The following is a 26,603-nucleotide window of genomic DNA, read 5'->3' on the forward strand; positions in this document are numbered from 1 at the left end:
TATGTATGAATTTCAATGCGTAAGCATAGCATAGCAGCTGTCATTGTTCACATTTTAAGCCTTTAACGTATTACTGAACTCTTGTTTTTTAATCATGTTCTTAATATAACGCGATTAAAGAGTATGTTTACTGACTACCTTTTGGCAATTCTTTTCAAGTTAATCTCAAATAATTCCTCCATTATGTGCTTATTGTCCCTACAAAGAATTTCTGTCATCAGCTCCAATAATGTAGAATTCTGGGATAGTTCTAGTGCATCTAAAAACTAAAATATAAAAGAATAATTGTATAGTTAGAGAATATGATAGGGGATCTTAGTAAGATTGCAAAGTTTTGTGTTCCAAACTTTCACTGCAACCAGTTATGAGACAGTAACAGCTCTTTAAAAAGAATAGAGAATAAAAATTTAATCCAATAAACATACAATAATAAACTGTTTGTTTGCATGCAAACACACGCACATAAACATATTTATAATTTCATTTACCTAAAGGTAATGTGCCTACAGTTTACATGATTAAAAGAGAAAATAAATCAGATAGGACTGTTTCATACAGTACATTAAAATGTATTCTTAGGCTTATATACCGAAATTCATTTTTGTTTCTGCTATGTTTAATAAAACACTGATTTGGATGGCCATCTCATTAGAACAATTCTGGGTGCCAACAGCCTTTAAAATTAAGATACAAACATGATATCCTTTTAAAAAGCAAGAAATGTAGAATTTTAAGGTTATGTCAAATGATGATAATAATTTCTAAAAGTATAAAAATACTTAACAATTACATATGAAATTTAGGTAAGTTTTTAAATAGCAAAATCTTATTACAAATAAGATAATTTCTCTTTATAATAATATTGCAGTCTGTTTGTTCCTATATTTTAGTTCATAGAATTGTTTGCTTTGTATCAATTTGGACTTAGAATTAGTAATACGCTAAAAATAAATCAGCTATGCAAGAAGTCATTCTAAATTTTTTCACTTACTTTTTTTACACAGTCCACATAGTTATTGTACTTTAAAGTTCCCTTAGGAAATTCATCTGATGTCAAAGGGAAATTATATGCTACAAATTGATCAAGTGCATGTTTAAGGTTATGAAGTCCTTCTCCGACAAGTTCAGTGAAGAATGGCAGAATAATAATTGCTTGACTCTGCAATATATACAATTTGCAACGTTTCATGTTAAATCTAAAATCGTATTGCCTTTGGAGAAACTTTGATGGAAAAAATAACACTCAACAAGAACAGTAAATTCTGGTCAGATTAAGATTAATTTATTTTCACATTGGAATCTGACAATGTTTTAAGCTTTAATTTTAACTCTGATTAATTACAAATTCTGAATAGCATTTGAACCAATGTAAACTGTAAACATTTAAGACAGAGTAGGAAAAACAAAGTATAAAACCAGCAGGGTACACCATAATCTTTGCTCATATGTAACAAATGATAATTTGTGAATTTGTTGGTTTGTACATTTGACCATTATCCATACAAACAAATCATAACCTGAAATGGCCTTGGCAACTTTAGCTTTAGTTAACTGTAGAGTTTGTTGTTTCTTCCAAAACTGATTTCTTACTTTTTAATTAAGTGCTAAGAAATGTAGATTACAAAGGAGAGCTGAAACCACTCATATGGTTAAGACAGACTCTTGCGGATATTTTTTGTAGAAATCTTTAACCCTGTTAATTCTATTTAACAGTCAAATGTTTTTCTCATTTTCTTCCCTGCTGACAACATTCTCTTCACGACTGAAAGTGAATATACATTTCCCACGATAATGTGCAGGATCCAATCTGGATCGGACACCAGGACCAGAGGTTTTGTCTTCTAAGCTTTTGGACTCATGCTGGAGCCCATTTTCAGGGAACTTCTATCTAGCCATGCTGGCTAGAGAGAAGTTCCCTGAAGAAGGGCTCCAACTTGAGTCCAAAAACTTAGAAGACAAAACCTCTGGTCCTGGTGTCCAATCCAGATAGGATCCTGCAACATTCTCTTCAGTTTATCTACCAGCAACAGCTTACATGGGGTTGGGTTTAATTTACTCAAAAGAAAAATCCTCACTACTTATATCCACAGTGAACATATGAATATTTATCCTTAAATGGTGATCTGGCACAACTTCCATGAACCATCCTCAGACTTACTCAGTCGTTGGCAGTCAGGCAGCATTAAATAACAATAATGATAATTCCCATGTCATCTCAATGTTTCTAGCTAATCACACATCTGAATGGAAAAGCTAAATGGCCACTGTATGCAACACATTCTTTATTTACACCAAGAAGCATGCATAATGCACTTGCCTTGAGATGTAGACCCAACTCCTGGTCCATTAGCAGACATGTGTATGTATTAAAAACATTGGGAAATGCCTCATGATGAGTAAATGACACCGAAGAGTCAATCTTGAAAACATAGAAGAACTTATATTTTAAAATACAGTAAACTAGAATAGTAATCTGATAATATGCCACAGCATTTCATTAAGGAAAGTTTACATTATCTGTTTTATGTAATATATCTATGTACAATATATTTCTATACCTTTGTGTCATGTAGAGCTCTTAAGAACTCTCACATTAATTAGATTAATAAATGCAAAAAACAGCAGCATAACACCTATTAAAATCAAAGCATTCTTTCAAAAAAATAACAAGTTTATTATAATTTAATTTCAATTCTAATTGAAACTTAGTCCCAATTCTAAATATATGCAGACAAATAACAAACACTCTCAATTATACAATGAGGTTGGATACCATAAACCAAACTGACAGAAAATTTGAGCTATTTTTGTTCATAGCACAGGAAAAGTTGGCAATTTCAATTGTGAAACATCCATCATATTAATATAGTTAATATGGGGAGTAATGCTGCAATATTTATAAAGGTGGAATAATTACTGGACCATATCCCATATATATGGAGATCCTTAGAAAGGTGGACTGAAGATAATACAGCAACTTATACACAGATATAGGAATAAATAAATATATTTAAATCAATCAATCAATATATGTCTAATACTTCTGAACACACTGAACATTGTTACATTTCTAAGCACCCAGAATTCTCTCAAGATATCCTGATATAACCATAGTCTCACCTAGACAACACAAGTAATCTCAATTTTCAAGTATTCTCAACCCAGACTTCTATATTAGCCTTTATTGTTAGGTGTTTTGCTAGGATGAAAAAGACCACTTTATCATGATTAGAAACACAGCAAATCAAAAATTAAGGTGATGAATGGGATGCTACTTTTACCTTGTAACACTATCTTGAAATGACATTAGAACCAATTACAACATACTTATTTTTTTAAAACCAAACATAGAAAAAGAAGAAACAATGCTACGATATTGGATAGCTGTAGAAAATCCAATGACATTTAAAAATAATAATTATTCCAAAATCAATTTGGATATTATAACCCTAGGAAAATTACCCCAAGTAGGCTGGGTAGATATGTATGTGTGTGTGTATATATATATAATATATATATATATTTACCTGCAGAACTTTAGCCAATAGGGTCAAAACAGACATTTTGCTCTCAGGAGAAGCATCTTTGGCCCACCAGTGATCAAGATGACCCCAATTTTTTAAAATAGCAGCTACTAGTTTTACTCCTTGTTGTTTGCAAGTAGCACGGTCTTTAAAGCTTTGATCCAACATACCATTCAAAACTGTACTAACCTGCAGCATAGGATATTAAAAATATACAATATTGACAGCATTTTAATTTAATTCAACTTTCATACTGTGGAACAAAGACACAAATGTGTAAGGTAAGCAACTGGTAAGTACATTTTTAGATGAATTTCCCAAATGCTAGAAAGTGTACTTCTAAGAAACTAAGAATGCATAATCAGAATGTTCTAGCCACTTTCAAAACATTCATTACTTATAGAGTACTAACAAGAAGATCTAGTAGTAGACCTATTCTAAAAATAGAAGTGCTGTTCAAGGTAAAGATAAAAGGCTAAAAAAAATACGATTTAATAACAAATGAAAAACAAATAATTCAACAGAAATAAAATCAGAAAAGAACCAATGATAAAATAGAAGGATAGCTAAAATATAGTTATAGATTTATTGTGAATTTTGGGGGAAATAAAGCCTAAAAAATAAATATGTTAGCATATTTTAAAGTAATATTTTAAAAATGTAAGCAACATTTTAAAGGAAAAATCCAGTACCATTTTGGGGCTATCTAAAGCTGATTTCATAAGCTCAAGTACAGCAATTTCCAGATTTTTCAACAATTCACGGTTAATGATTTCTAAGAAGAGACTGTAGAAATATTCTCCATGAGAAAAGTTGATAAGACTTTCTTGGGCTGCTCCAGACAATGGTACAGATAACATCAATGTGTTCAACAAGAGGCTCACCAGCTCTGTGCACTAAGGGAAATAAATACAAAAGAGTATTTTTTGTCGTACAACTTTTCCCATGTATCTTCTTAGTCAAAAAACACAGAAAATACAGAACACATCAGGATTTCCAAGGAGAACCACAAATCTTTTGTATTTGAATACAACAGATATCCTTTCTTGAGATGAGCAATAGTAACCCACAGCAATTGCTTTGTTCTTCTTACAAAATTCATCTCTACTGATACCTAAGCACTAATCTTACAATGGTAGAGATGAAAGTAGGCATCCAGGTGACACATCTACAAATGTCTTCCATAAATTGTGCTGTTTTCTCTTTGGGGGATACTTAAGTTAACAGCGTAACGAGGTTATTCAGTGCTTCCAGGGGAACAAGATACTGATGACAGCATAGTAGGTTGCAACTGTCCAGCAAAGCAAGTTGCTTTTGGCAGTAATAGCTATTTTGCAAGATTTACCAGCAAACTAATTCCTTGCTTCTTTGTTGCTTTTGAGATTCTGTTTTTCTTTATTAAATGAACTAAGCTAGGAAGGCAAAGAAGAAAAGGTCTCTTGACTACAGAATAGTTTTCTCAACTGGGAAGGCATAGTAAGGGGACACACACACACACACGTTAGGAATTGATAATTACATAACAGTTGGGTTGAAAATATATAAACCAGGATAGACATTTAATACTGTCTCTTTAAGGGAATGCTACAATTGTAATTGGGTATGGTTCCTCGAACGGCCATAAGATGGAGCCAGAAACCTGATTTGGATGTTCGTAGCTAGTTGCTAGATGTTCTGATGTTCGATGTTGGTTGGTTTGCATTTTTTCCCTATTGACTGTTGCTGATTGTTGTTTTTCTTGGATTGCTGTAAATCTGTTTACTGAACTGTGTATGATACTGGCTTTTGTTATTTGGATTATCCCTGGACTGAAAACTGACTGCTTTAACCATGTATGACTTGGACTGCTTGTTGGACTTTGCTTAACCGTTTACTGGAAATCAAACCTACATTTTACTATTCAGTGTATCTGTGTGTTGGTCGTATGTTATTCAATACCACTCTCACGTCTCCCTGTGTGCACTCATTCTCCTAATGGGGAATTACCTCAACAACACACACACACACATTTATTCATCCCTAATCTCACTGTCCTACAGCTCTATGGATAAAGGCAAGCCCTAACCCTAACCCATGCCAATTTTTAATTAAAGTTATTTTATTCTCCCTTTATGTGATATGATTTTAACTTGGATAATGGCTTCTACAAGTGACAGAGATCAGCAACTGGAAGTTTTCTTAAATACATTTAAATTCCAAATAACAGATAAGAGACAGAGAAGAGACTGATGGCACCAACAAGGCCAAGGCCTTACCCGAACACCAAAAGCAAAAGCCAGATGCAGAAGTCCCTCAGCTAATCGTTTACTGCCAATGTCTAATGAAGGAAGGGACCTTCTTTCATCTCCTGGTGCAATACCTTTGTACACTACTAAAATGAGCTTAGAACCAGTTTCAAACTGTAGATCGGCACCCTTTGGGGAGAGAAAAATGATAAATCATTTGACTAAAAACATATTTATAATTAAGCAATTAAATATAAGTCTTCTAAAGCAGAGTTCCCCAACATTGCCAGCTTTACAGACTGGCGGGAGGGAGGGGAGAGGGGATGGTTCTGCGCAAATGGCCAGCAAGCACACGTGCGCAGCTCCATTTGTGCAAGTGGCATGCACGCGCACCTGCGACTCACTTAAATGGAGTACGCATGAGTATGCTCGCCCACTGCTCTGTATGTGAGGATGCATGTGCTCACCAGCTATTTCCACGGCCTGGTTGCAAACTCTTAACAGCCCATTAGTGGCCCATGGCCCATAGGTTGGGGACCCTTGGTCCTGGTCTAAAGTTCTTAAGAGTCTTTATCATTATTTAAAAAAACTTGAGATTCTTCTTAAGCTGAATAACTGATGAAAAGCAATGGCTTTCCTCCAACCCATTAAATCCCCCAAACTATTAGGAGTCATACATAATGATAGTTATAGACACTTCATCATGAACAAAATTATTCAGTAAAACCGACAGTGTGGATTCAGACCCAGAACAAAAGGGTCTAGCAGTGAGAAAAGCTAGAAATGTTTTCCCACACTAATGAAGAAACACAATAATTAGTAAGTGATGAATGCTTAATGTTCAGCGAATAACAAACATATTACATTGGCATGGTAAGACATGTGAACTCCCATTTGTTCTCTTTTATTTTGCAAATATGCTAATATCAATAGATATATTTTTACCTTAGATTGCAAGATACAGTGCAATACACCAGCCTTGTGAAGCTGTCTGCAGGCAGAAAGAATGGATATATATCTAACGTGATCTAGCCGGGCTTCTGGATTATACAAATCAACAGTGCAAAGCTCTTCAATGCTAACAAATAGAAATGAATAAATTATGAATAAATTATATCAGACACACTAAATGTCACTCTAAAAATTATTTGCATCTTTAAAAAGTGATATTAGAATACTGATTCAAAAGTCTCTTACCTTTTCATGGTTATTATTTCTTTGATACTGTTCTCTAAAGATTCATTATAGGGAGTTTTCATCAAAGCTTTTACTAGTCTCACACAAATACTTGGGAGATTTTCTATAACTTGTACATCAGCTATATTAAATCCTATGCTTTCTGGGTCACAAATGGTTTTCACAACAAGTTTTATTAGATTCTCATTAAGCAGCTCTTTCTCAAGCAGCTAGAAATGGTAAGATAAAAATAACATAGACAACTACTTTTAATTTGAAAAGTTTACCATTTGCATTTAACATTTACCCTTAAATATACCATCTCTGTGTGCATCCCCTTGAAATAATAATTTTGTTCAATCTACATTTCATTTTTATACAATTTTTTTCAAAAGTTAAACGATTTAGCTAGGTTGTATTATGTAAGCTGTATGTTTACAGATCAGGGGTGTCAAACTTGATTTCATTGAGGGCCGCATCAGGGTTGTTTTACCTCGGGGGGGCAGAGTGGGCATGGCCAGCTAGATGTCACTCATGTCAGGGGCACCTGTGGTGGCCTGAGCGCTCTACCAGAGAAAACGGGCTCCTGAGCTCCGTTTTTGGCTGCAACAGCATCCTGCAACCCTCTGCCAGTGAAAAAGGAGCTCAGGAGGGCTGCCTGTGTCCTTCACAAGCTCCATTTTTGCTGGCAGAGGTATCATGGGCCGTTCCTTTGCTGTTTCCGAGAGCCCCCAGGCCAGATATATGTGCTCCATGAACCAGATCCAGCCCCCGGGTTTTGAGTTTGACACCCCTATTATACATGAACACATTTTCAAGAACACCTACAGGTATGAGATTTATTAAAGGTAGCTGAGAAGTAACAGTTCTACTATTCTCTGACAGTCTTTTCAGCATGCCCAGTGATAAAGATGCATTTAGTGGGCATACTTTCAACAAATTGTTCATATCATCTTCATATGGGGAAAAATATATTCCTCTGGATTTGTTTTAAACACCTCTGAGCTGTTTAATCAGTAGATTAATTCAGGTCATTCAAGTACAGTGCCATAAAAATTGGAAAAGGCATTTATCTGAATTTGTCAGAAGGTAGCAAACAAAGGCAATGCTGGATATAAAGGCATTTTTTAAATTACACAATTATCTTTCACTATTTTAACTCTACCTAAATTATATCACAAATGTGTCTGAAACCTATGTTATATGCCCATGATGCGAACCTATGGCACACGTGCCAGAAGTGGCACACAGAGCCATCTCTGCCAGCACGAGCCATTGCCCCAGCTCAGTTCCACTGCACATGCGCATGCCTCCCGCCAGCCAGCTGATTTTTGGGTATCTGCCATGCGTATGTGCAGGTGCATGTGGGAGACACATGCGCATGGGGGCAGGGTGAGCGCAGGGGGGCAAAGCACAGGGTGATCTTGTGATTCCATCTGGATGGTTTGTTATTGTTGAATTGCCTTTGAAATACTGTGATAGATGCCTTATAAAATTTTATTGTGTTAGTGCTGCTTTGATTGTATGTCACCCTTAGTCATGTTGAGATTATATAACTTGACTAAGTAAAATAATCACAATTATTTCTAAAAATAATTTGTCCCAAAGTCAGAAAATAGAGTGCCCGTGTATGCATTTCTTAAGTCCCTTTAAGTGTGGTAGCTCACAGCAAACTTGCTTGAACCAGTGAAGCCAAACCTACCTTCCAGAAATGTTGCTGGTGAGTCTCCAAAATCATGCTGCCAAAAACCATAATCCGAACTATAATTGTACATTTGCTATAATTATATTCTTCTCTTTCTTGTGGACTCAACAACATATCACCTTTGGATGCACTCCTAAAACATTGCTCTGCACCAGATATATTGTACAAGGCAATTTTACCAAGGAAGAACTCCAGCGATTTTAAAAATGAAGACCCTGTGTTTGAAGCTTTAAATAAATATAAAAATGTTAAAAATACAGCCATTACAACTTTTCTCCAGAATTCACAAGAACTTTAAAAAATCATTTATACCATCATACTGTATATTATTTTTAAAAAGTAGGCCTTTATGATGGCCAGCACTAAATAATGACCTTGTAAAAACAGGAAGAAAATATACAATTGGAAAGTTCTTTGATAATAAAACTGAAATACTTTTGGTCAAAGTAAAGCATACAAAGAAGAGTGAGATTTTCTATAATGCAAATCTACCTCAGTGCAAGAGTTGCCATCGGCACTTGCTAACCAGTCTGGTACAACAGTGTCCCTGAATGGAGAGGGAAACTCTAGGACTTTCTGTATATTAGTCAAAAGATTGTAATTTATTTGCAATTAAACATGAACTTAAAGCCATTTTCACATCTGTAATTATGTAATTTCTTCTAATGAACTTGGGATAATCATAATGCAAACTGATTAAGTCATCTACCTACCTAAGATCTCATTTGGTTTTATCATTCCCGGTTCAATAAAGGTATTGTAACAGTCTAAGGCAGCTAGGAGCATATCCATCCATTGTACAATAGCTTGCAAACTAAAGCTTCCTTGCAACTCATAGAGGGTTGGATGAGATAAGATTCCAGAGACATTTTCACCCTCACATCCTCCTCCTTCAAATTTCTTTATGAGAAAATAGATTCCTTCTTTCTGAAGAACATCACCCAACCATGAAGATGGAGATGGGTTTCCTGTCAGAGAAGCAAACAGATTAAAGATAAATGGGATAAATGGATAAATTGGTTGCAATTCAATTCTATGGTTACAATAAAAATGCAACATTACAACCGATCCACATAACTTTCAAAATGTATTTATATGAGGAAAGTAAAATAAATTGCTAGGCTTCCAAAAGAGACATTTTTCAAAAGGAATGTGCAAAAGTCAGTATACCATACTAGCAACAGACAATTTACACATGTTGTAATATACATACCTGGCAATAAGGGAACAAATTCAAATAGCAGTTCCATGACTTTGTGCCGGCACTCAGTTTGGGGTTGTCCACACTGTCTTAAAAGCCACATGACAACATCCTCTAAACAAATAGATCTAGATGGAAATCCCCTACAGGAATGAATTAAAACATGTCTGTAATTATCATCTGCTCTGCTTCTGCATTTAAATATAAAAGTAAAATTTCAAAAGTTCTACCAGTAAGAGAATCAACAGATTCATATCCATAAGATCTTTATACTATAGTCGGATTTTTTTTGCCATGACTTACATTTTTACTAAATACTGTATTATACTTGATATTAAAATATTAATTTCTCCTCCTGACTGCAAAATAAATTAATAATTAGTAACTTTCTTTATTCCCCCATACCACTTCCTATCAAACACAATTTCATCTTTTGTATTTGTGACAAAATTGCACTCTGCTGCATGTAGCAAATATGTAGCTTGGATGTATTTAAGCTAGATACATTCAGTCTTTATGCAAAAGTCTGGATACAAAGCTTTATCCAGGCCAGTTAAACTGGATGCCCACCTTAGCTGCAAGTAAATTTAGGGAACAAATTCAGAGTTTATAGAATGCTGAAATATATTCAGTTAGATTGTAATAGTGTTTCCTCAGAAGAAAAATCACTGTTAGGTATAACATTGATACCAAATATGGTTTGGGTGAATAAATATATAAAACTTAGATATCATGGTTTAAGTGCTTATCACTTTAAGCACAATGCAGCAGGCAATTAACCGATTAAGGGTGCGGTTAGAAGTTACAATATAAGGAAGCATTAGAAGCTGGAAAGCCTACTATGAGCTGGCTGTCTGACTGCTAGGGGTTAATTCCCCAAAACCCTAACAATCACTGAAACTAATAACTAAGTGCTATGTAATGATGTTCCTTCTCAATTTATAAAGAAATTACTACTAACCGAGGCAATCTTCGAGTGCTTTTTTGGTTCAAAGTAGATGCTTTATGCTTAATGATACGCTTGAGGTGATCTATAGCATCACAGCATTGTTGAACTGTACCTATTTTCAAATCCAGAAAAAGTAATATTGTGATTGCTTCCAAGTAAAATTTTGAACAGATATGATCCTTAATTGCTTTTGCAAAGATGAAATATACATTATTTAAATTATTTTCTAGCTTTGCTGATACTGTATAAGGATTGTTAAACATTTGTTTATTTTCTGCCAAGTCGGGAACTTTTAATGTTTTCTGAGAATAAGAAAAAACCTATAGATCTCTTTTCCGTGTGCTGTCTGAGAAGGTAATCTGAAATCTGCTAACACAGTTCCAGTTGAAAATTGGATTCAGTCTACTTTAATAAACAAAGTTGTAACATCTGGCCTAATCTTTAATAGTTCTCATTCTTCCCCATTTTGGAGAACAGAAAACCCTGAATATGGCCTCACTTAGTTTGACTGTTTCTAATAAGAGTCTTACATAGTAAAAGCTTTAAAAACTTGGCTATGTACTCAGACCTGGGTCTCAGAATGCATCAAGGCTCTATTTCCTGGATTTACTAACAATTGATTATTTTGAGAACATTTTCCTGATTTAATGTTTTGTTTTATAATTTTAGAATAAAATAAATAATTACTAAATGTAATGCTTAAAAGAATATAATACTGAAATAATTAATATAAAATATGAACCATACATAAAAGCATTTCAAGTCTATTTTTTAAAAAAGCATTCTTTCCAAAATTGTCTGTCAACACATTTCTATAATATAATTCCATAGAAACATTCTAACTATTCAAAACAGAAACATTTCATTAAAAAACTATTAAAATATTTAGGACTGAAGTTTTTAAAGAATTCTGAAACACCAAATGTAAACCTAATCCAAAAAAAGCTGTCAATGTCACCTAAAGACTTCTCATCTCCATGTGTCAAGGCCAGACTTTCCAGATATACAACCAATGCTTCAAAAACAAACTGGTCCACCAGAGCACTCTCTTCTCTACGAAACGAAGGGGAAACAAATTAAGCTTATTAGGAGAGAACTATTTATAGCTAATGCAGCGTAAAAAATGGTAACTGTATTGTCTCAGATAGTTCAAAAATGTTTAGAACAGAGACAAATAATAACAATTTGATCTCTTCTGAAATAAACATGAGTTATTAACTGGATTCTATTAAACTTGAACAGACACCACAGCCGTGTTACCCAATGCCAACCATGCCAAACAATCCAGATTTTAATAACTATGAACACAGCAAAAGTGTTGCAAAAATTAATAAAACCTTTCATTTATTTATTTGATTTTGTCCTCTGAATTCAAATTTGTTGTGCCCAATATCATAAAACGTTGTAGCAATGTTTATCCTTAGCAGATTTGCAAATACTTAATATCCCATAAGTAACAACTTTTAATAGTATTTTAAAGTACATTTGATAGAAATTACACAAATACTTGTACATTGCTGTATTGCTTGATTCAGCTCACCTAAACTCTTGGTAAATGTTGTTGAAAGCAAGGGAAGCTCCTAGCCGTTTGAAAGCATTAGGATGGAGAGCAAGGCTGTACAGCCTCTTAAAAAGAGATTTGGTGTTCACTGGACTTTTCTCTTGCTGTTGTGGAGTAGTTTGCTTGATGGACCATTTCAAAAATTCATGGACACATTGACCACAAAAATCTCTCAAAGTACTGTCTACAGGATCCACTATCCCATCCTGAAACAGAGAACAACCTAGATTCACTGTGTTTCGAGTTATGCAACTTATGCAATACAAAATGAAATGGGAAGTAATTTATATATGGCATTTTTAGGCTATCCAAATAATTACAAATAGCAATGAGAGCAAAAATTGGCTATTTAACCTTTTCAAGTAAGCTGCTCCAAGATTTTGGCTTAATAATAGGGGATTTTTTTAAAATAGAAAAAAAGGATTCTCTAGTTGGTTAAAATCAACAATCAATTAATTAGATTCTATAAAAAATAGAATAGTCAACCACTGTATAAGAAATTGAAAATTGAGAAAATCTTTAAACTTAAGACTGGTAAGTTACAACTTTGACAGAAATCTTTATAATTTATCTTACTCAACAATCACCTACCAAAATTGCTTCCAGTAGTGTCACAGTGTCTTGACTTTCAAACTTTTTATTGTTTGTAAACCAATGAATTAATTCCATTACTAAAGTGCCATAGAGTTGTCTTGTAACCTAAAAAAATGAAATATTTTGCCTTTTAGATTTATAATTATACTGTAGAAAATTTCTCACAAAATGATCCCAATATTTGTTGGACCTTTTAGAAACACATACTCACAACTTGAATTCATACAGCTTGAACTCTTTATTGTATTTTATTAAATATTAAGCACTATGTAATGATTTTTATTAGTTCCCTTTTGAACTGACCATTGAAACATACATGTATTGGAATGTATGCTTAAATTCAGAAAACTGATAAGTTGGTATGTCTGAAGTACAATTACTGACTGTAAATCTATACATACTGTGATAAGTGGAATTGTGATCTTGTACAGACAATCCCAAAAGGAAACAACAGATGAATATATAAAAATGAGATTTTATTAAACTGGAGATTCACTTGCTTATAACTCTCAAGTAATCACATATTTCAATCAAACAACCTTCTTGTCCCTATGAGTTTGTAGTAGAAATCCTTATGGGATGCAGAACATAAACTAACTCAAGAGAGCAAATAAATGGATTCAAATGTTTGGAGAGGACAGGAAGGCATTCACAAATTTATTAAAAAATTAAGAGTTAAAAAAAGACTAAGGAGAGATTATTTGATTAACATGGTATTCTCAAATTTTCCTAACATATTTTTATTTCCTTCCTAGATTTTCCCCACAAGTGCAGGATCAGATTTATTATTATTATTGTTATTATTGTTATTATTGTTATTATTATTATTTATTGGGGAGGTTAATCAACTGAGTTGATCTATTGTTTATATTAGGAATTGACTGACCAAATTGGATCTCATTTTCCTAATATGTAATATGTAGTAGTACATTATTAAATTAGTTCAGAAACACTGAGTTAACCTATATATTGGCTGGACTGATGACTGTTTTTTTAAACTATTTTCCTCCTCTTTAGTTTCAATGGCTTCCATGATGTAACAGGCAAAAAAAGTAACTTTTCCTGTGGGAGAGGCAATAAGACCAAAGATGAAATCCAAAATCATTGGAAATCCTAAGGTTTTTTAAAAAAACATCAAAAACCAATCTCTCTCTGAAGCAGTAAAATGAAATTTACTCGCCTGGTCCACATCACAAGCAAGTCGAAGCAGTACAGGAAACATACGTTTATACAAATGAAACATTGGTGGGGAATTCTTGTGTCCTTCAGGTATTTGAGCAGCTTTTCCCAGCATGAACATAACGATGCTATGCAACAGTTCACAAGCTGCAACCTGAAAAATGAGAGTACTGATCAGCTACTAGATTGGACTGTTTCAAATTAACATCATCATGAATTATTCAGCAATTTCTATTTGATAAAAATACCATTTAATGTGAAATAATGTTATGTTACAACTCTAAATCTTTAATTTTCCTTTAAAACATAAAAACAATGTAGAGAGAGGGATTAATATTTCACCAAATAATTAACATCTTTACCCTGCAATTAGAAAGCTGGGGTGAGTAATGCTTACACTGTTGGATATGTACAGGAAAGCATCGAGTTCTACTTTCCATTTGGCATGGAATTCATTGGAGAATTCTGGACCAGTTTCTGTCAGCCCAACCTATCCCACAGAGCTGCTGCTGTAAGCATAAAAGTAGGGCAGACTTCTATGTATGTATGTATGTCACCTTGAAGTCTCTGAGAAAAGGCAGGATATAAATGCAATAGCAATAGCATCTAGAGCTATATACCACTTCATAATGCTTTACAGCACTCTTTAAGCAGCTTACGGAGTCAGTATATTGCCCCCAATAATCAATAAGTAAATAATGCCACTGTATTCAAAGATCTTCACAGTTTATACTTTTGGAATATTTATTTGTATCGTTCATATCTAGATTACTTTTAATGATGAACCATAGTCCCAATCCAGAAAGAAATAGTTCAAAGGAAAAGAATACAACAAAAATATTCAGCCTAATACCTTAGTTTGTCTGTCGCTAGCACAAAGAGCCAATTCAGTGACCCGAGGCAAGAATAAATCCAAGTATATAATAGGCTTCATATCAACAAATGGAACTGCAAAATTCAGGTGCTTCTCTATATCCCAGGATACAAACTTCTTCATCTTTTCCTCTGTAGAAGCTGGCACATTTAGAAAGGAATGTCTGATTAAAAAATCTGAGAACTGGCTTATCCGCAGATGGGCTAATACTTGAGTATGTACAATATATGACTCTGGGCAGCTTTCAAAAAGTTCTATATAAATACAAAACCAGTGCAACAATTTAAAATAAGAAAAAAAATATAAAAGCATATAAATAAAATTGCTACCTGTAATTAAATGCCGATTGATTTGTCCTCCCAAAGTTCCAAGAAGGCGTACAACTCTAGCTCTTACTGCTTCTAAAGACGGGTCTTCCTCCTAAACCATAACAACAATATAATGAGAACACAAACAGCTTAAAAGGTTTAAAACAACCCCAAATGCACTATTCTGATGTAAAATCAGGCAACAGAGACACAAATTGGGAACACCTGCCAGGAGACTATTACAGTAATAGAGGGATAAATAACCAAAACATATACCAATACTGCAATAGTTAAGTTTCCTGTGTCAGAAACCCATGAATCCTACAAATATTCCTGGAACATCTTACATTTATTTATCAAATTTAGAAAGTTTTCAACAGAAATGGTTTTATAAAATTGACTTTGGCCTGCAGATAATACATGCGTAAAGTGTTTTTTGAAAAATAAGAGTCTTCTAATTTTATAAATTTTCAACATTTCATAACCAAACTTTGTCAGAAAGTTCTTTAACACTGTAAATTTTGAAGCCTTTTAAGAACATGCTATCCTTTGATTTTGTTAGAATGGAATATTTATTGATTCTGGATATTGCCAGATCAAGCCAGCAGCTAGTTTTAATATGAGATTTTAGCCTGTCTGAGTGTTTTTATTACGACCAATGAAATCTAATGTGAATCACTGACTGTTTACCGAGAAATTCTAAGCTTTAATATATAAATTCTATTCAAAGCTTATTTACATAATACAATTAGCTTTTATTGGAATAATAAAATCGCCTATCACTTCTGCAAATAAAAAGCTAGTATTTTAGAAAATCAGGAAAAATCTTTACCAATTCAAGATTCTTTGATTTTTTGAGATGCTGAATAACTACTTTGTTCATTCCTTTCTGGATGGCTTTGGAAAGTTTCTTCACTTCCAAATTATTCTGAGATTCATCTATTTTAAAGAAAAAAGCCTGAAAATTTAATATGCAAGTAATAAATATTAAAACAAGACCTATGATTTTTCAAGAAACTAATTTAAACTCAAACATCCCCCCCCCCCCCAAATGATTGAGAAGAAGAAGTAGCAGCAGAAATGATTGACTACATATACCTTCCATCAATGCTATTATAAACAGCCACCAAGTGTTCCTCTAGAAAACCAGGAAGTTGAATTGCAGGCCTTTATACCTTGGAAGTTACTCACTCTAAAACAATTTAATAATACATGAATGATGCTAAAACATCTTCATATTCCTAGATTTACTGCTGTAAATAAATAGGATGTATATTTATTTTTTTTACCTGCTGATGCAGAAGTTTTCAAATAACTATCAAGGCAAGGCACAATGTCTTTGTAATAAGGCTGAATAATGTTTCTGGGAATGTAGGATGACCAGTCCTCCAGTGCGTCCAATGCCACATCAGCCATTGGAGTGTAGCTGAGACCGAGTTTAAAAGCATTCTGTAGTTTGTGCATAATGGCAAGAAGATATAAGAATTTTGGAGATATAAAACATCCATATTGTCTGAAGTTATCTTTGACTACACAATGGTCTATTTTCTTAACTATTGTACAAATATTTAAAATGTTAAGGTTGCTAAAGAGACTTTCTCCTGGAATAAGGTACAGTTATACCACAGAATCAAATAGATGTGATAAAACTACGTGTGATGCAACAAGCATACAAATTTATCATTCACATTTTGGGCTTTCTCATTGATTTGCTCACTCTTGTGATGGAAATATAAAGAGGGCTTCAGTCCTGCCTGCGTATTATAGTGATAGCATATACCGCTTCATAGTGCTTTACAGAACTCTCTTAAGTGATTTAAAGAGTCAGCACATTACCCCCAACAATCTGGCTCCTCATTTTACCGACCTCTAAAGGATGGAAGGCTGAGTCAACCTTGAGATTTGAGATTTGATCTGCAGGTAGCTGGCAGTCAGCAGAAGTAGCCTGCAATACTGCATTCTAACTACTGCACCACCATGGCTCCTATTATTGAAGTATCATGAAAATATATTTTGCATAAATGAAATGAAGGAAAGAATACCAACGACATTACAAAAAAAATAATTTTTTTTGCATTATTCGATCACCACATTAACCCACCTGTAAAGCAGGAATGTATGCTTTGATATCAAGCATAATGATGTTATATGGCAGAGAAAGCACAAAAGTCAGGCAGGATGCCAATAATTCATCTTTGTACTGCTTCATTTTTGTAGTTACCTGAGGTAAGAAAAGTTTTAATGAAAATAACATAGATGTTACCTGAACATATGAATAAATAAATGTAAAAAATAATTCACTGTACTTGAAAAAAAAGCAACAATACTCCTTTAAAATAAGCCCACAAAAGTGTCCTTTTAACTAAAATCAACAGGTCATGCATTTAAAGGAAGAAAAAATATAAATGAAAAGATATTAGAATTCTTTGCCTTTTTCTTCCCTGCAACGCTACTAGCACAGTTCAAAAAATAATATAAATAACCTCTTTTCCAAATTTAGAAAATAAAGCAAAACAGGAACTCCTCTCTGGATCTTCAGGATATTTTTTCGTACTCTCTGGACTGACACCCTGGCAAAAGACAAAATAGAATTAAGTGTACAGATTTTATTAATCTTATGTTTTATGTTTTAAAAGAACTTTTTGGATAGTGTAAAAATATTAGGCAATTCCATGTACCAAACAAAAGTAAGTTTCGAAAGATTACTGCAATACCCTTATATATCATTTTCTTTGAAGACTGTTTGGAAGTTGGAATTAGTTTAGAATACAATTAATTGTTTTTAAAATTTTGCTAATTTTTAAATGAATTACACTGGCCAATGATTTCTTTCTGTGCATAACTTAAATACTAATGCCCCAGGAAAACTTATAGCAAGTGTAGAAAAAGTCCCATTTGCTCGCATATACAGTGGTACCTTCAAGTCTCTGAAAAACATATGAAACTGATGAAGACTGAGTAGGACTTCAATGAAAAGCAGTCTTCTCAATTTTGACATCTTTTCTATAAGGGAACGTTTGTTGATTTCAGCAGGCTTAAAATTTAAATTAAATTTCTTTCTTTCTTTTGAAGTTTAAGTTATACGCTTTTCAGGCTGAGAAACATGTTACTACAAGGCATGCATGCAATAGCTACTTCAAGGACTTTCACATCTCAATTAAAAATAGTGCTATATATTTAAGCCTGCTGCTGAGTAAAATAATTTTAATGTGACACATTGACACGCACAGCTCCTTTTCTGCTGCTTTATGTATTTATTTAACAGAATTCATAGACAGTTCAAATCACAGCCAATTCTAAGCAGGGTACAATTGTCTTTGGTTACTTGGATGATATTTAAATAAAATGCAATCAACTAATCAAGCCCCAAAAATAATGATATAAGATTCTGGGAATAGTTGAAATCTATCTCCCAATTAAAACCATTTCCAATACAGTCACTCAGCATTTAGTGACTTACACTAGTTAGTAACCATGCGGCGACATGATGGTAATAAACAATAATAAAAAATTATTTTCTGACCAATGTCTTCATTTACAACAAAATTTCATGTGCCTGGCAACAAAAACCTTTAGCATGAAACTGGTTAAGGTTTGGTCAGTTTAAAGCAGCCAGGTAATCAACTAATTATTAAGCTTATTAGCTTGAGGTTAGCACTTTTTAAGGAAGTGTTCCTCAATGGAGGAAAGCAGCTCAGGGAGAACCTTCTTGTTTACTTACAATCTTTTTCCTTAATGACCAAGTCATTGGAATGAAGTGTTGTCACAAGGAGGGGGTATTATGCTGTGTTTAAATTTTATTGCTTTGCGATATAATAAAAATCTTCAGAAAATGAAAATAAAAACTATTTATTTATTTGTACATCAGCTTTATTATTTTTATAAATAACTTAAGGCAGAGAACATATCCAACACCTTCCTCCTCCTATTTTCCCCTGGAATATTATAAAAATCCAAATGATACTTCTCATTTGTATGCAAATATTTGTAAAAACCTAGTTGAGAGATTATGCATCAATCATCAGAATTGTTCCTAATCATCCTGAACCATGACCAACTCCGAAATGTTTATAATTCACTTCAAACTTGTGATTAATGTCAATTATGATTAGGAGAAAAACTACAATAATAATTAATGTGATAAAGAAATAATATGAACCATAGGTTCAGCGGGAGAAGAGAGAAGGACTTGGAGCAGAAAAACGGCTCAGTATTACCTTTCTCTTATAAAAATGAAGTAATCACATATGAAGGTGTGAACAGACCAATAAAACTTCAGTGATCGTTTGAGGACACACACATACCCCTTAAAAATATCATTCATGCAATGGCTTACTCACCGCAAAATATTTAGTCTTCTTTGCAATTTTCATCGCAATGGAAAGTAGCTTATAAAATCCACTAATAAAAGGTAAACGTGTTGCCTGTATAATCAGCTCATAACCAAATGAATAAATCCACGGTTCAAAATATTTAATGTGCTTGTCTGGAAGGATCTCTCTGCATAAGTTTGGAAATAGGAACAAAAACAAGTAGACTAGAAAGTCAGATGAGCAATCTGACCAATGATCAATTAAAGCAATTCTCAATAAGCCCCCACCTAGGATACCCCAATCAATCAAAGAGTTGAATACAACTATTTCAACTACTTTATAAATCCTAAATAAGTAAATTGTACATTTGTAAAGCTTTGCCGGGATATGGCTTTTTAGTAAGAACGATAAAAACACAGTATGTTAAATGATGCATCTCGCACATACGCTGCTTTATACCTGCAAAATTCCACTAAGTTAATGAAGGCTGAATAGTCTTTAGGCTTAGATGGCTGAAGGTTTGCAGCTGGATCAGAGGTAGGAACTGCCAGATGGGCATCCCCTTCACTTCCATCCTGAAAAAGAGAATATCAGAAGCAGTTTTGGAACTGATTTTCAAGTTTGACAAAATGTCTATTATAAAATTCTTGCAAACTTCTCAAATAAGAACAAAAACCCAATAAGGGATCTTGAAAACAATAATATGGGGGAAAAGACAAAATAATTCTTTTTTTTTTTTTAAAAAAAAGTAAATCCTACCTTCTCTTCATGAATGTTTTGTTTCTGAACTGTAAGATCCAGTTTATCAATTATTTTTATGACAGATTTAATGAGTTCATCATATAACATATGATTTAGAGACTGTAGTGGTGAATATTCAGTTAAACAGACTTCATCTGCCAACAGGATGTTCTTTAATAGAGAAGAAAGAAAACTCTGCTAATGCACGCTGTATCGGGTTTTTGCCAATTTATCAGAAAAATGCAGATATTTTAAAATAAGTGATATGTATATAGAAATCCCAAACATAGGAGTTCTACAACTCTTTTTTGGTCAAATGTATTTATGGCATTGTATATTTCAATGTTTGTTTACAAGAAAGATTGAACTGCATATACTGCATCTACAAAAGCACTGGAGAGGCCATTTGTGTTCATGCCTAGCTAGTTTGATCTTAACATTTATGAGACCTCAGAAATATTGAACTGGACATGAGCAAAAAGAAAACTTTGAACAACTATAATCTCTTATAAGATGAAGGTGAAAGAAAGAGTGTTCCAGGAGACAAAACTATTTATAGTTTTTTCCTCAGGAGATATTGTATCATGAATCATAACAATGAATTAATTATTATTCTTAACTTTGGTAAAGTTTTTCTTTACCTTCATTGTATCACAGCCAAGTAAGGTTCTAAAGAGATCCAGGTAATCCTTATATGTAGGCACTTTCCATTTCCCAGTCCTTACTTCTCCAGATGAATCGTATTCTTCTGATTTAGAAATGTTCTTCCCAAAAAAATCCTGAAAGACATTGCAATGTTGAAGTAACTGTAAGTTAAATTATGTAATTTTCAATATTTAATCTTAGACTCCATGATAATAAATAAGCATGAACATTTTGCCAGACATACTGAAATATTCTTCAAAATGCCTTTATCTCATGAAAAAAATAACTGGTATAATATAAATTAACTGAAAAGTGGTGAATGGTTCTTAATATATCTTAATACGTCCCTATTTGTTTCTTGCAATAGAAATCAAGAGGCTTACATTCACATATAGGCAAATGAAAATTAAAAGTGGATATAAATAATGATTAATGATCATTTGTTCAATAGTACTTGTGCCTGGTTCCCAAAGTTATGGCCACTGCATTATGCCCATGGTCACATGATCAACATTCGGGTATTGGCAACCTGTCTGCATTTATAACTATGGGGGTGTTTCTACTCCCCTGTTCACCTATCTCCAGCTCCTTCTTTACCCCTTTGCCCACAATATACAGTGGCACTCCTCAGTGGCAGTATTGTGCTGAACTACACTAAAAAATTACGGGGGTCTCTTCTGAGCCTCTTACCCCACCCATTATCCAGCTGTGGACTATGCTGTCTCTTATCAGACTATTCCTAGAAGGCATCTCTGGAACCAGTCTCCCAAAATAATTCCCCCATACCAGGACACATTCTAAATGTTCTGGTAAGGGATAACTTTGTTGAAATTCATAACTCAATAATTGCTCCTAAATTGCAAATAATACTTTTCTAATGCTGAAGATACACATTTAATTCCACAAAATCCCAGTAAACTTACCATTGAAAAGACCAGTGGCTTTGAACAGATTCTGATTAAACCCTGATGCACTGAAAATGAAGACAGTTTGTTTTAATTTAGTATTTCAATAAGCTGGCCTCAAATAATACTGCTAATGTCCTAACAAAAATTCTATGTTCATTACAGAGGGGAAATGGGTATTGCAACGATCAATCTGCTGTACTTCTCTGGGACCTAAATATGAACCCAATTTTATGACAGACTTTTGCAACAGATAGTTTTTGACTTATGACCACAATTGGAACCTGAATTTCGATGGCTAAGCAATGCAGTCATTAAGTAAATGCAAGCCAGTTGCCAAATGCCCAAATTGCAATCATGTGATCACAGGAGTGGTGCAAGAATTGTAACTTCAAGGATGGAATGCAAGCCATTTTGTCAAGGCTCTAGTAACTTGGAGCTGTTGTTAAACAAATAGTCATAAGTTGAGGACTAGCTATACTCACAATTAAGTTTTACAATGACAACTTTGCACTAGTTGCTATATTCAAAGAAAATGAAAAAAACTTCTAAAAACTCTGCTTTCTCCTTTTCACATTGATAGTAATGAATGTTAAGAGTCCAGCTGTTAACTGAACAAGATTTACAGCATCCATTATCATGTTGAACTAGCCATTACCACTATTTTTCTGTAATTTCTAAGCCCTTTTGCATGGCAACTCATGGAATGTATTTCCTTGACTTGTCAAGATTATCAACTTCATTATTTGCTCCCTTCCGACTAATCACTTGCTAATTTCTGACAGTATCTATCACCCTATTTATAGACAAGATATCCCCCTTATTTCATCATAAAAAAATAAAAAGTAAAAAAGGTAATTTCTGAGCAAAACTAAACTAAGATGGAAACATGGAATCTCTTATCTTCTAGCACTTAAAAACAGGGGAAATACCTGAGTCAAAAGAAAACTATAACAAAGTAGCATTAGAAACTGGAATTGATACAAAACTCTAAGCCAAGATTTTAAAATCACAGTTTACTGTGTAAGCCAGTGTTCATATATGCTTAGTTTACTAAATGGGTTCATACATTTTGTTAAGCCTAAATCAAACTTCATTAAGGTATAGGAAAGCCCTTTCGTTACAGGAATGATGAAAGAAAAAAATAAGTGAAACTAATATTAAGTCATAATGATCAGGGAGCAAAGTAATGTCCTACAAAATGATAGGAGAGCATGATGGGAGTTCAGGAAAACTGTTTTTCAGAAATCCAAATCCAAATTGAACAGTTGTATTAAAAAAAATGCAAATCTTTAATGTAACAGTATATATTCTAATTGCTGCAAAAGTTAAATAGCAATTATCAGGAAATACTTAAGCTTACTATCATTACTGCTTTCTTAAATTTATAATGTTGTTCAAACCCAAATTCATACTGAAGTCAAAGGAACTATACACAGTTGTACACTATAGAATACTTACCGACAGTGCTCATAAAACTCCACAATACAGGGCCTTTTGCTGCCAAAGCTAAAAATACTTTCACAATAGACCTACAACATGTGGTTTGCATCCTGGCGCTATATTGTGAGAAGCTATCTATTTGAACTATCATAAGACGTTCAAGAACTGGAGTGTATATCTCTGGAATCTAGAAGAAAAACATGAGGAGATATCAGAATTAAGCAATTTCCTGTTTTCTAAAATTTCTAAGATCTGTTGTATTTTTCAATAAAAAAATTATATCAGCATCTTCATCAATGGAGGTCCATGTATTTCCCGAACATACAAATAGCCTCACAAATTAGGTTTAAACTGCTTACTTACAGTGTCCAAGTGGAATATAACACTTGCAATGGATTGAAGAAAGCTTGGGAGCTGATACACATGATCATCAATTGTTTCTGCCTCAGTTAGATACATTTGCTTACAGCGCTGAAGGAGTTCCACATACATGAATTCAACATCCTTTGGATTGATAACTTTACAAGGCTTTAAATGGAGCAAATACAAAAATTAGTACATAGGGTTTAAGGTTAGGTATATGTAAAATTCACTAATTAGGGAATGGACAATTCTGGATTGTTTTATTCCTCTTATGGACCGTGTCAAAATTTGTTTAGAAATTACTAAATCATTTGTTAATGTATATTGTCCAAAAGTCATTTCACATGATCTGACTTCTTTGAAATGTTCTACTCAATATTCAGTAGAAGTAATTTGATATAAAAAATACAGAGAGATGTATAAAATGGTCTTGAAGACAGTTTGTTTAAAACATCTTCTACCTATCGAATAGGGATAGTCCTCAGCTTACAACAGTCTGTTTAGTGATCATTTGAAGTTACCATGGCACTGAAAAGAGTGAGTTATAACCATTTTTCACTTATGACCATTGTGGCATCCCCATGGTCATGTGATCAAAATTCAGACAGTTGGCAACTGACTCATTGTCAGGACTGCTTGACACTCATATTTTTGATAATGTCCAAGGATCATGGAATAATTTTTGTGACTTTCTGACAGGCAAAGTCAATGAAGACAGATTAACACAACAAATCTTTACTAACCTAGAACTGCAATGATTTACCTAACAATATGGAAAGACAAAATTCACTTAAAAATGTCTGACTTAGCAACAAAAATACCGGGCTCAGTTGCAATCTTAAATTGAGGACTACCTGTATGGAGTTCTTCTCCAGCATTCTGATAATGCATTAAATATTTAGTAATATTTATGCACAAATTTGAAGATTAGCACAAAAGAACTTAAGTGGGATATTACATAATATCTAAAGGAAACTACTTTTTTGTCAATTTTCTGCATAATCAAAACCTTTAATATAATGTTGGATCTTATATTGGTTTGAATTTCAACATCTAGTTGCATGAGTGGAATGAATTCCCAACTGCATAGGACTACAAGAATCAACAGCATCCTGAACTATTCAAAAAGTTCTTTTTCAGTAAGTCTCCTAAAACCAGTTAAAAAAAACTAGTTTGGAACAGAAGGCATCTGTGTCTTCTACACAAAATAAAATATTTATAAAAAGCCTTCATGACTATCCATTTCTAATTTAATAGCTCCAACTATAAAAGAACATGTTCAAAATGTATCTAGTAATTTTATTTTTGTATATAAAGGAAACTAAATTTAAACAAAAGGGGCAGATTCTTAGTTAAAAATCCCCTTCTATATTTGCAATGTTCCTAATGTTTGTTTTCACAGCAAGCAGAATTTTACTTGTAGTACAGCACAGGAATTAACAAGATTTCTATATGGGATGAAGAAATATTTGGTTGGAATATTAAAGTGTTTAATTATTGAAAATGATTGTACTTGTGTTGCTGAAGATGGAAGTAATTTTTTTAATATTTTTCTTTCATTCTTCTTTTTAATATATTTTCCCTTTTTGCCTTCTCTCTCCCTTTTTTTCTTTTTCTCTTTGCATTTTTAACCTTTTTTGTATTTTTCTTAGTATATGTTGAGTTTTTAATCTTTGTATTTTTAAATTTCATTAAAACAGGATAAACAATTAGCAAAATTTCTACAGAACATGATCTGCCAGATATGTAAAATAAAACTTTATTCCCATTTGTAGCATTGCATTCTTTCAGAATACCTTTATATCATGAAGAAAATTACATACCGCTGCAAATAGTCCATAACCACGAATAGCAATGGACAATTCCTTGTTGCTGGCATCCATATTTCTGATGATACTATAAAATTCTTCCATAAAGAAGCGTAACTTGCTCTTATGCATTTCAACATCTTTGGCAACCATTGATGAAACCTTAAAATCATACATAAAATTAGTAATGTTATCATTTGAATATTCAAATATTTTCCACAGTCTAACATTTATCTATTATTAAGATTGCTAATTGTTTTCCAAAATTATGTAATAAAATGCTAACACATTTGAAGGAAACAGAAGCAATAATCTATTGACATTAAAAGTAACATAATAACACTTTTAAGAGGCCTACAATCCTACAGGCTATGAAATCAGATATTGTTTAAGATGACAGGAAAATCTGCTTTTAAAAATGTGAATAAACTCTGGATGACCTCTCCATGCCTTCATGGAACTCGGAGACCCTCACAACTCTGAAGCCAGTCTAATATTAATGAACATAAAAGGGAAGAAAAAACACAAAATATGATCGCCCAAGGTAGATTTTGAACATTTTTGAACTCACTGATCTAAAGCTGTTCCATTCTTCTTGAAAAATGTATGCCAGGCTAGAGCTAGTATGCATAACTCATTTCTTACCACAAGGGGCAAACTTATATGTAGACTTTCTCACTATAATATTTATATTCTAGGAATTCTGCCAGATAACAGCTGTATTTTTTGTACCTGTTTAAGAAATGAATCCAACGCATAATGACCAGCTTTCTTGAGTTCTGCATTTTGATGGCCACACCATTTGGACATTGTGTGAAATAAGGAGACATAATTGTCTAAAAGACAAGTGCTGAACTGTTCAGCATGCTTACTGAATAAATGTAGACCAGCTGTAAAGTAAACATTTTAATTTATATTGACCATTTTGTTTCAATTATATCCAATACAGTAAATATATAGTAAAATTTAACAGTTTTGAATGATTACTTGTTTATAAAATTACTTTTTAAAAAATTGTTCAATTGCTATTAATTTTGTTATTTTTTAAATATTTCCCTGGGGAAAAAACATGTGATATATCTAGGTTTT

The 26,603-nt window shown here is 33.3% G+C and overlaps 1 protein-coding gene across 1 annotated transcript in view; it reads right to left on the minus strand.

Annotated features, from left to right (window-relative positions):
- The window catches only part of PRKDC (protein kinase, DNA-activated, catalytic subunit), a 78,541-nt gene that overhangs the window by 45,165 nt on the left and 6,773 nt on the right, over nt 1–26,603 (minus strand). The window contains exons 10-40 of the mRNA XM_087961703.1: nt 26,247–26,404; nt 25,530–25,676; nt 23,707–23,871; nt 23,362–23,530; nt 21,919–21,968; nt 20,992–21,129; nt 20,369–20,521; nt 20,069–20,184; nt 19,637–19,796; nt 17,780–17,866; nt 17,398–17,517; nt 16,586–16,745; nt 16,129–16,235; nt 15,318–15,408; nt 14,968–15,128; nt 14,116–14,268; nt 12,933–13,040; nt 12,321–12,547; nt 11,739–11,833; nt 10,793–10,892; nt 9,844–9,974; nt 9,344–9,598; nt 8,628–8,857; nt 6,947–7,155; nt 6,695–6,827; nt 5,780–5,938; nt 4,217–4,420; nt 3,528–3,713; nt 2,318–2,419; nt 992–1,159; nt 139–266 (exon numbers count right to left, since the gene is read on the minus strand). Coding sequence (XP_087817829.1) covers nt 139–266; nt 992–1,159; nt 2,318–2,419; nt 3,528–3,713; nt 4,217–4,420; nt 5,780–5,938; nt 6,695–6,827; nt 6,947–7,155; nt 8,628–8,857; nt 9,344–9,598; nt 9,844–9,974; nt 10,793–10,892; nt 11,739–11,833; nt 12,321–12,547; nt 12,933–13,040; nt 14,116–14,268; nt 14,968–15,128; nt 15,318–15,408; nt 16,129–16,235; nt 16,586–16,745; nt 17,398–17,517; nt 17,780–17,866; nt 19,637–19,796; nt 20,069–20,184; nt 20,369–20,521; nt 20,992–21,129; nt 21,919–21,968; nt 23,362–23,530; nt 23,707–23,871; nt 25,530–25,676; nt 26,247–26,404 — 4,570 coding nt within the window. The remainder of the gene's footprint in view (nt 1–138; nt 267–991; nt 1,160–2,317; nt 2,420–3,527; nt 3,714–4,216; nt 4,421–5,779; nt 5,939–6,694; nt 6,828–6,946; nt 7,156–8,627; nt 8,858–9,343; nt 9,599–9,843; nt 9,975–10,792; nt 10,893–11,738; nt 11,834–12,320; nt 12,548–12,932; nt 13,041–14,115; nt 14,269–14,967; nt 15,129–15,317; nt 15,409–16,128; nt 16,236–16,585; nt 16,746–17,397; nt 17,518–17,779; nt 17,867–19,636; nt 19,797–20,068; nt 20,185–20,368; nt 20,522–20,991; nt 21,130–21,918; nt 21,969–23,361; nt 23,531–23,706; nt 23,872–25,529; nt 25,677–26,246; nt 26,405–26,603) is intronic.

This window comes from Notechis scutatus, chromosome 3, assembly GCF_049901735.1.
Source record: "Notechis scutatus isolate UNSWTSFEM ecotype Mainland chromosome 3, rNotScu1.2, whole genome shotgun sequence".
Classification (NCBI taxonomy): Eukaryota; Metazoa; Chordata; class Lepidosauria; order Squamata; family Elapidae; genus Notechis; species Notechis scutatus.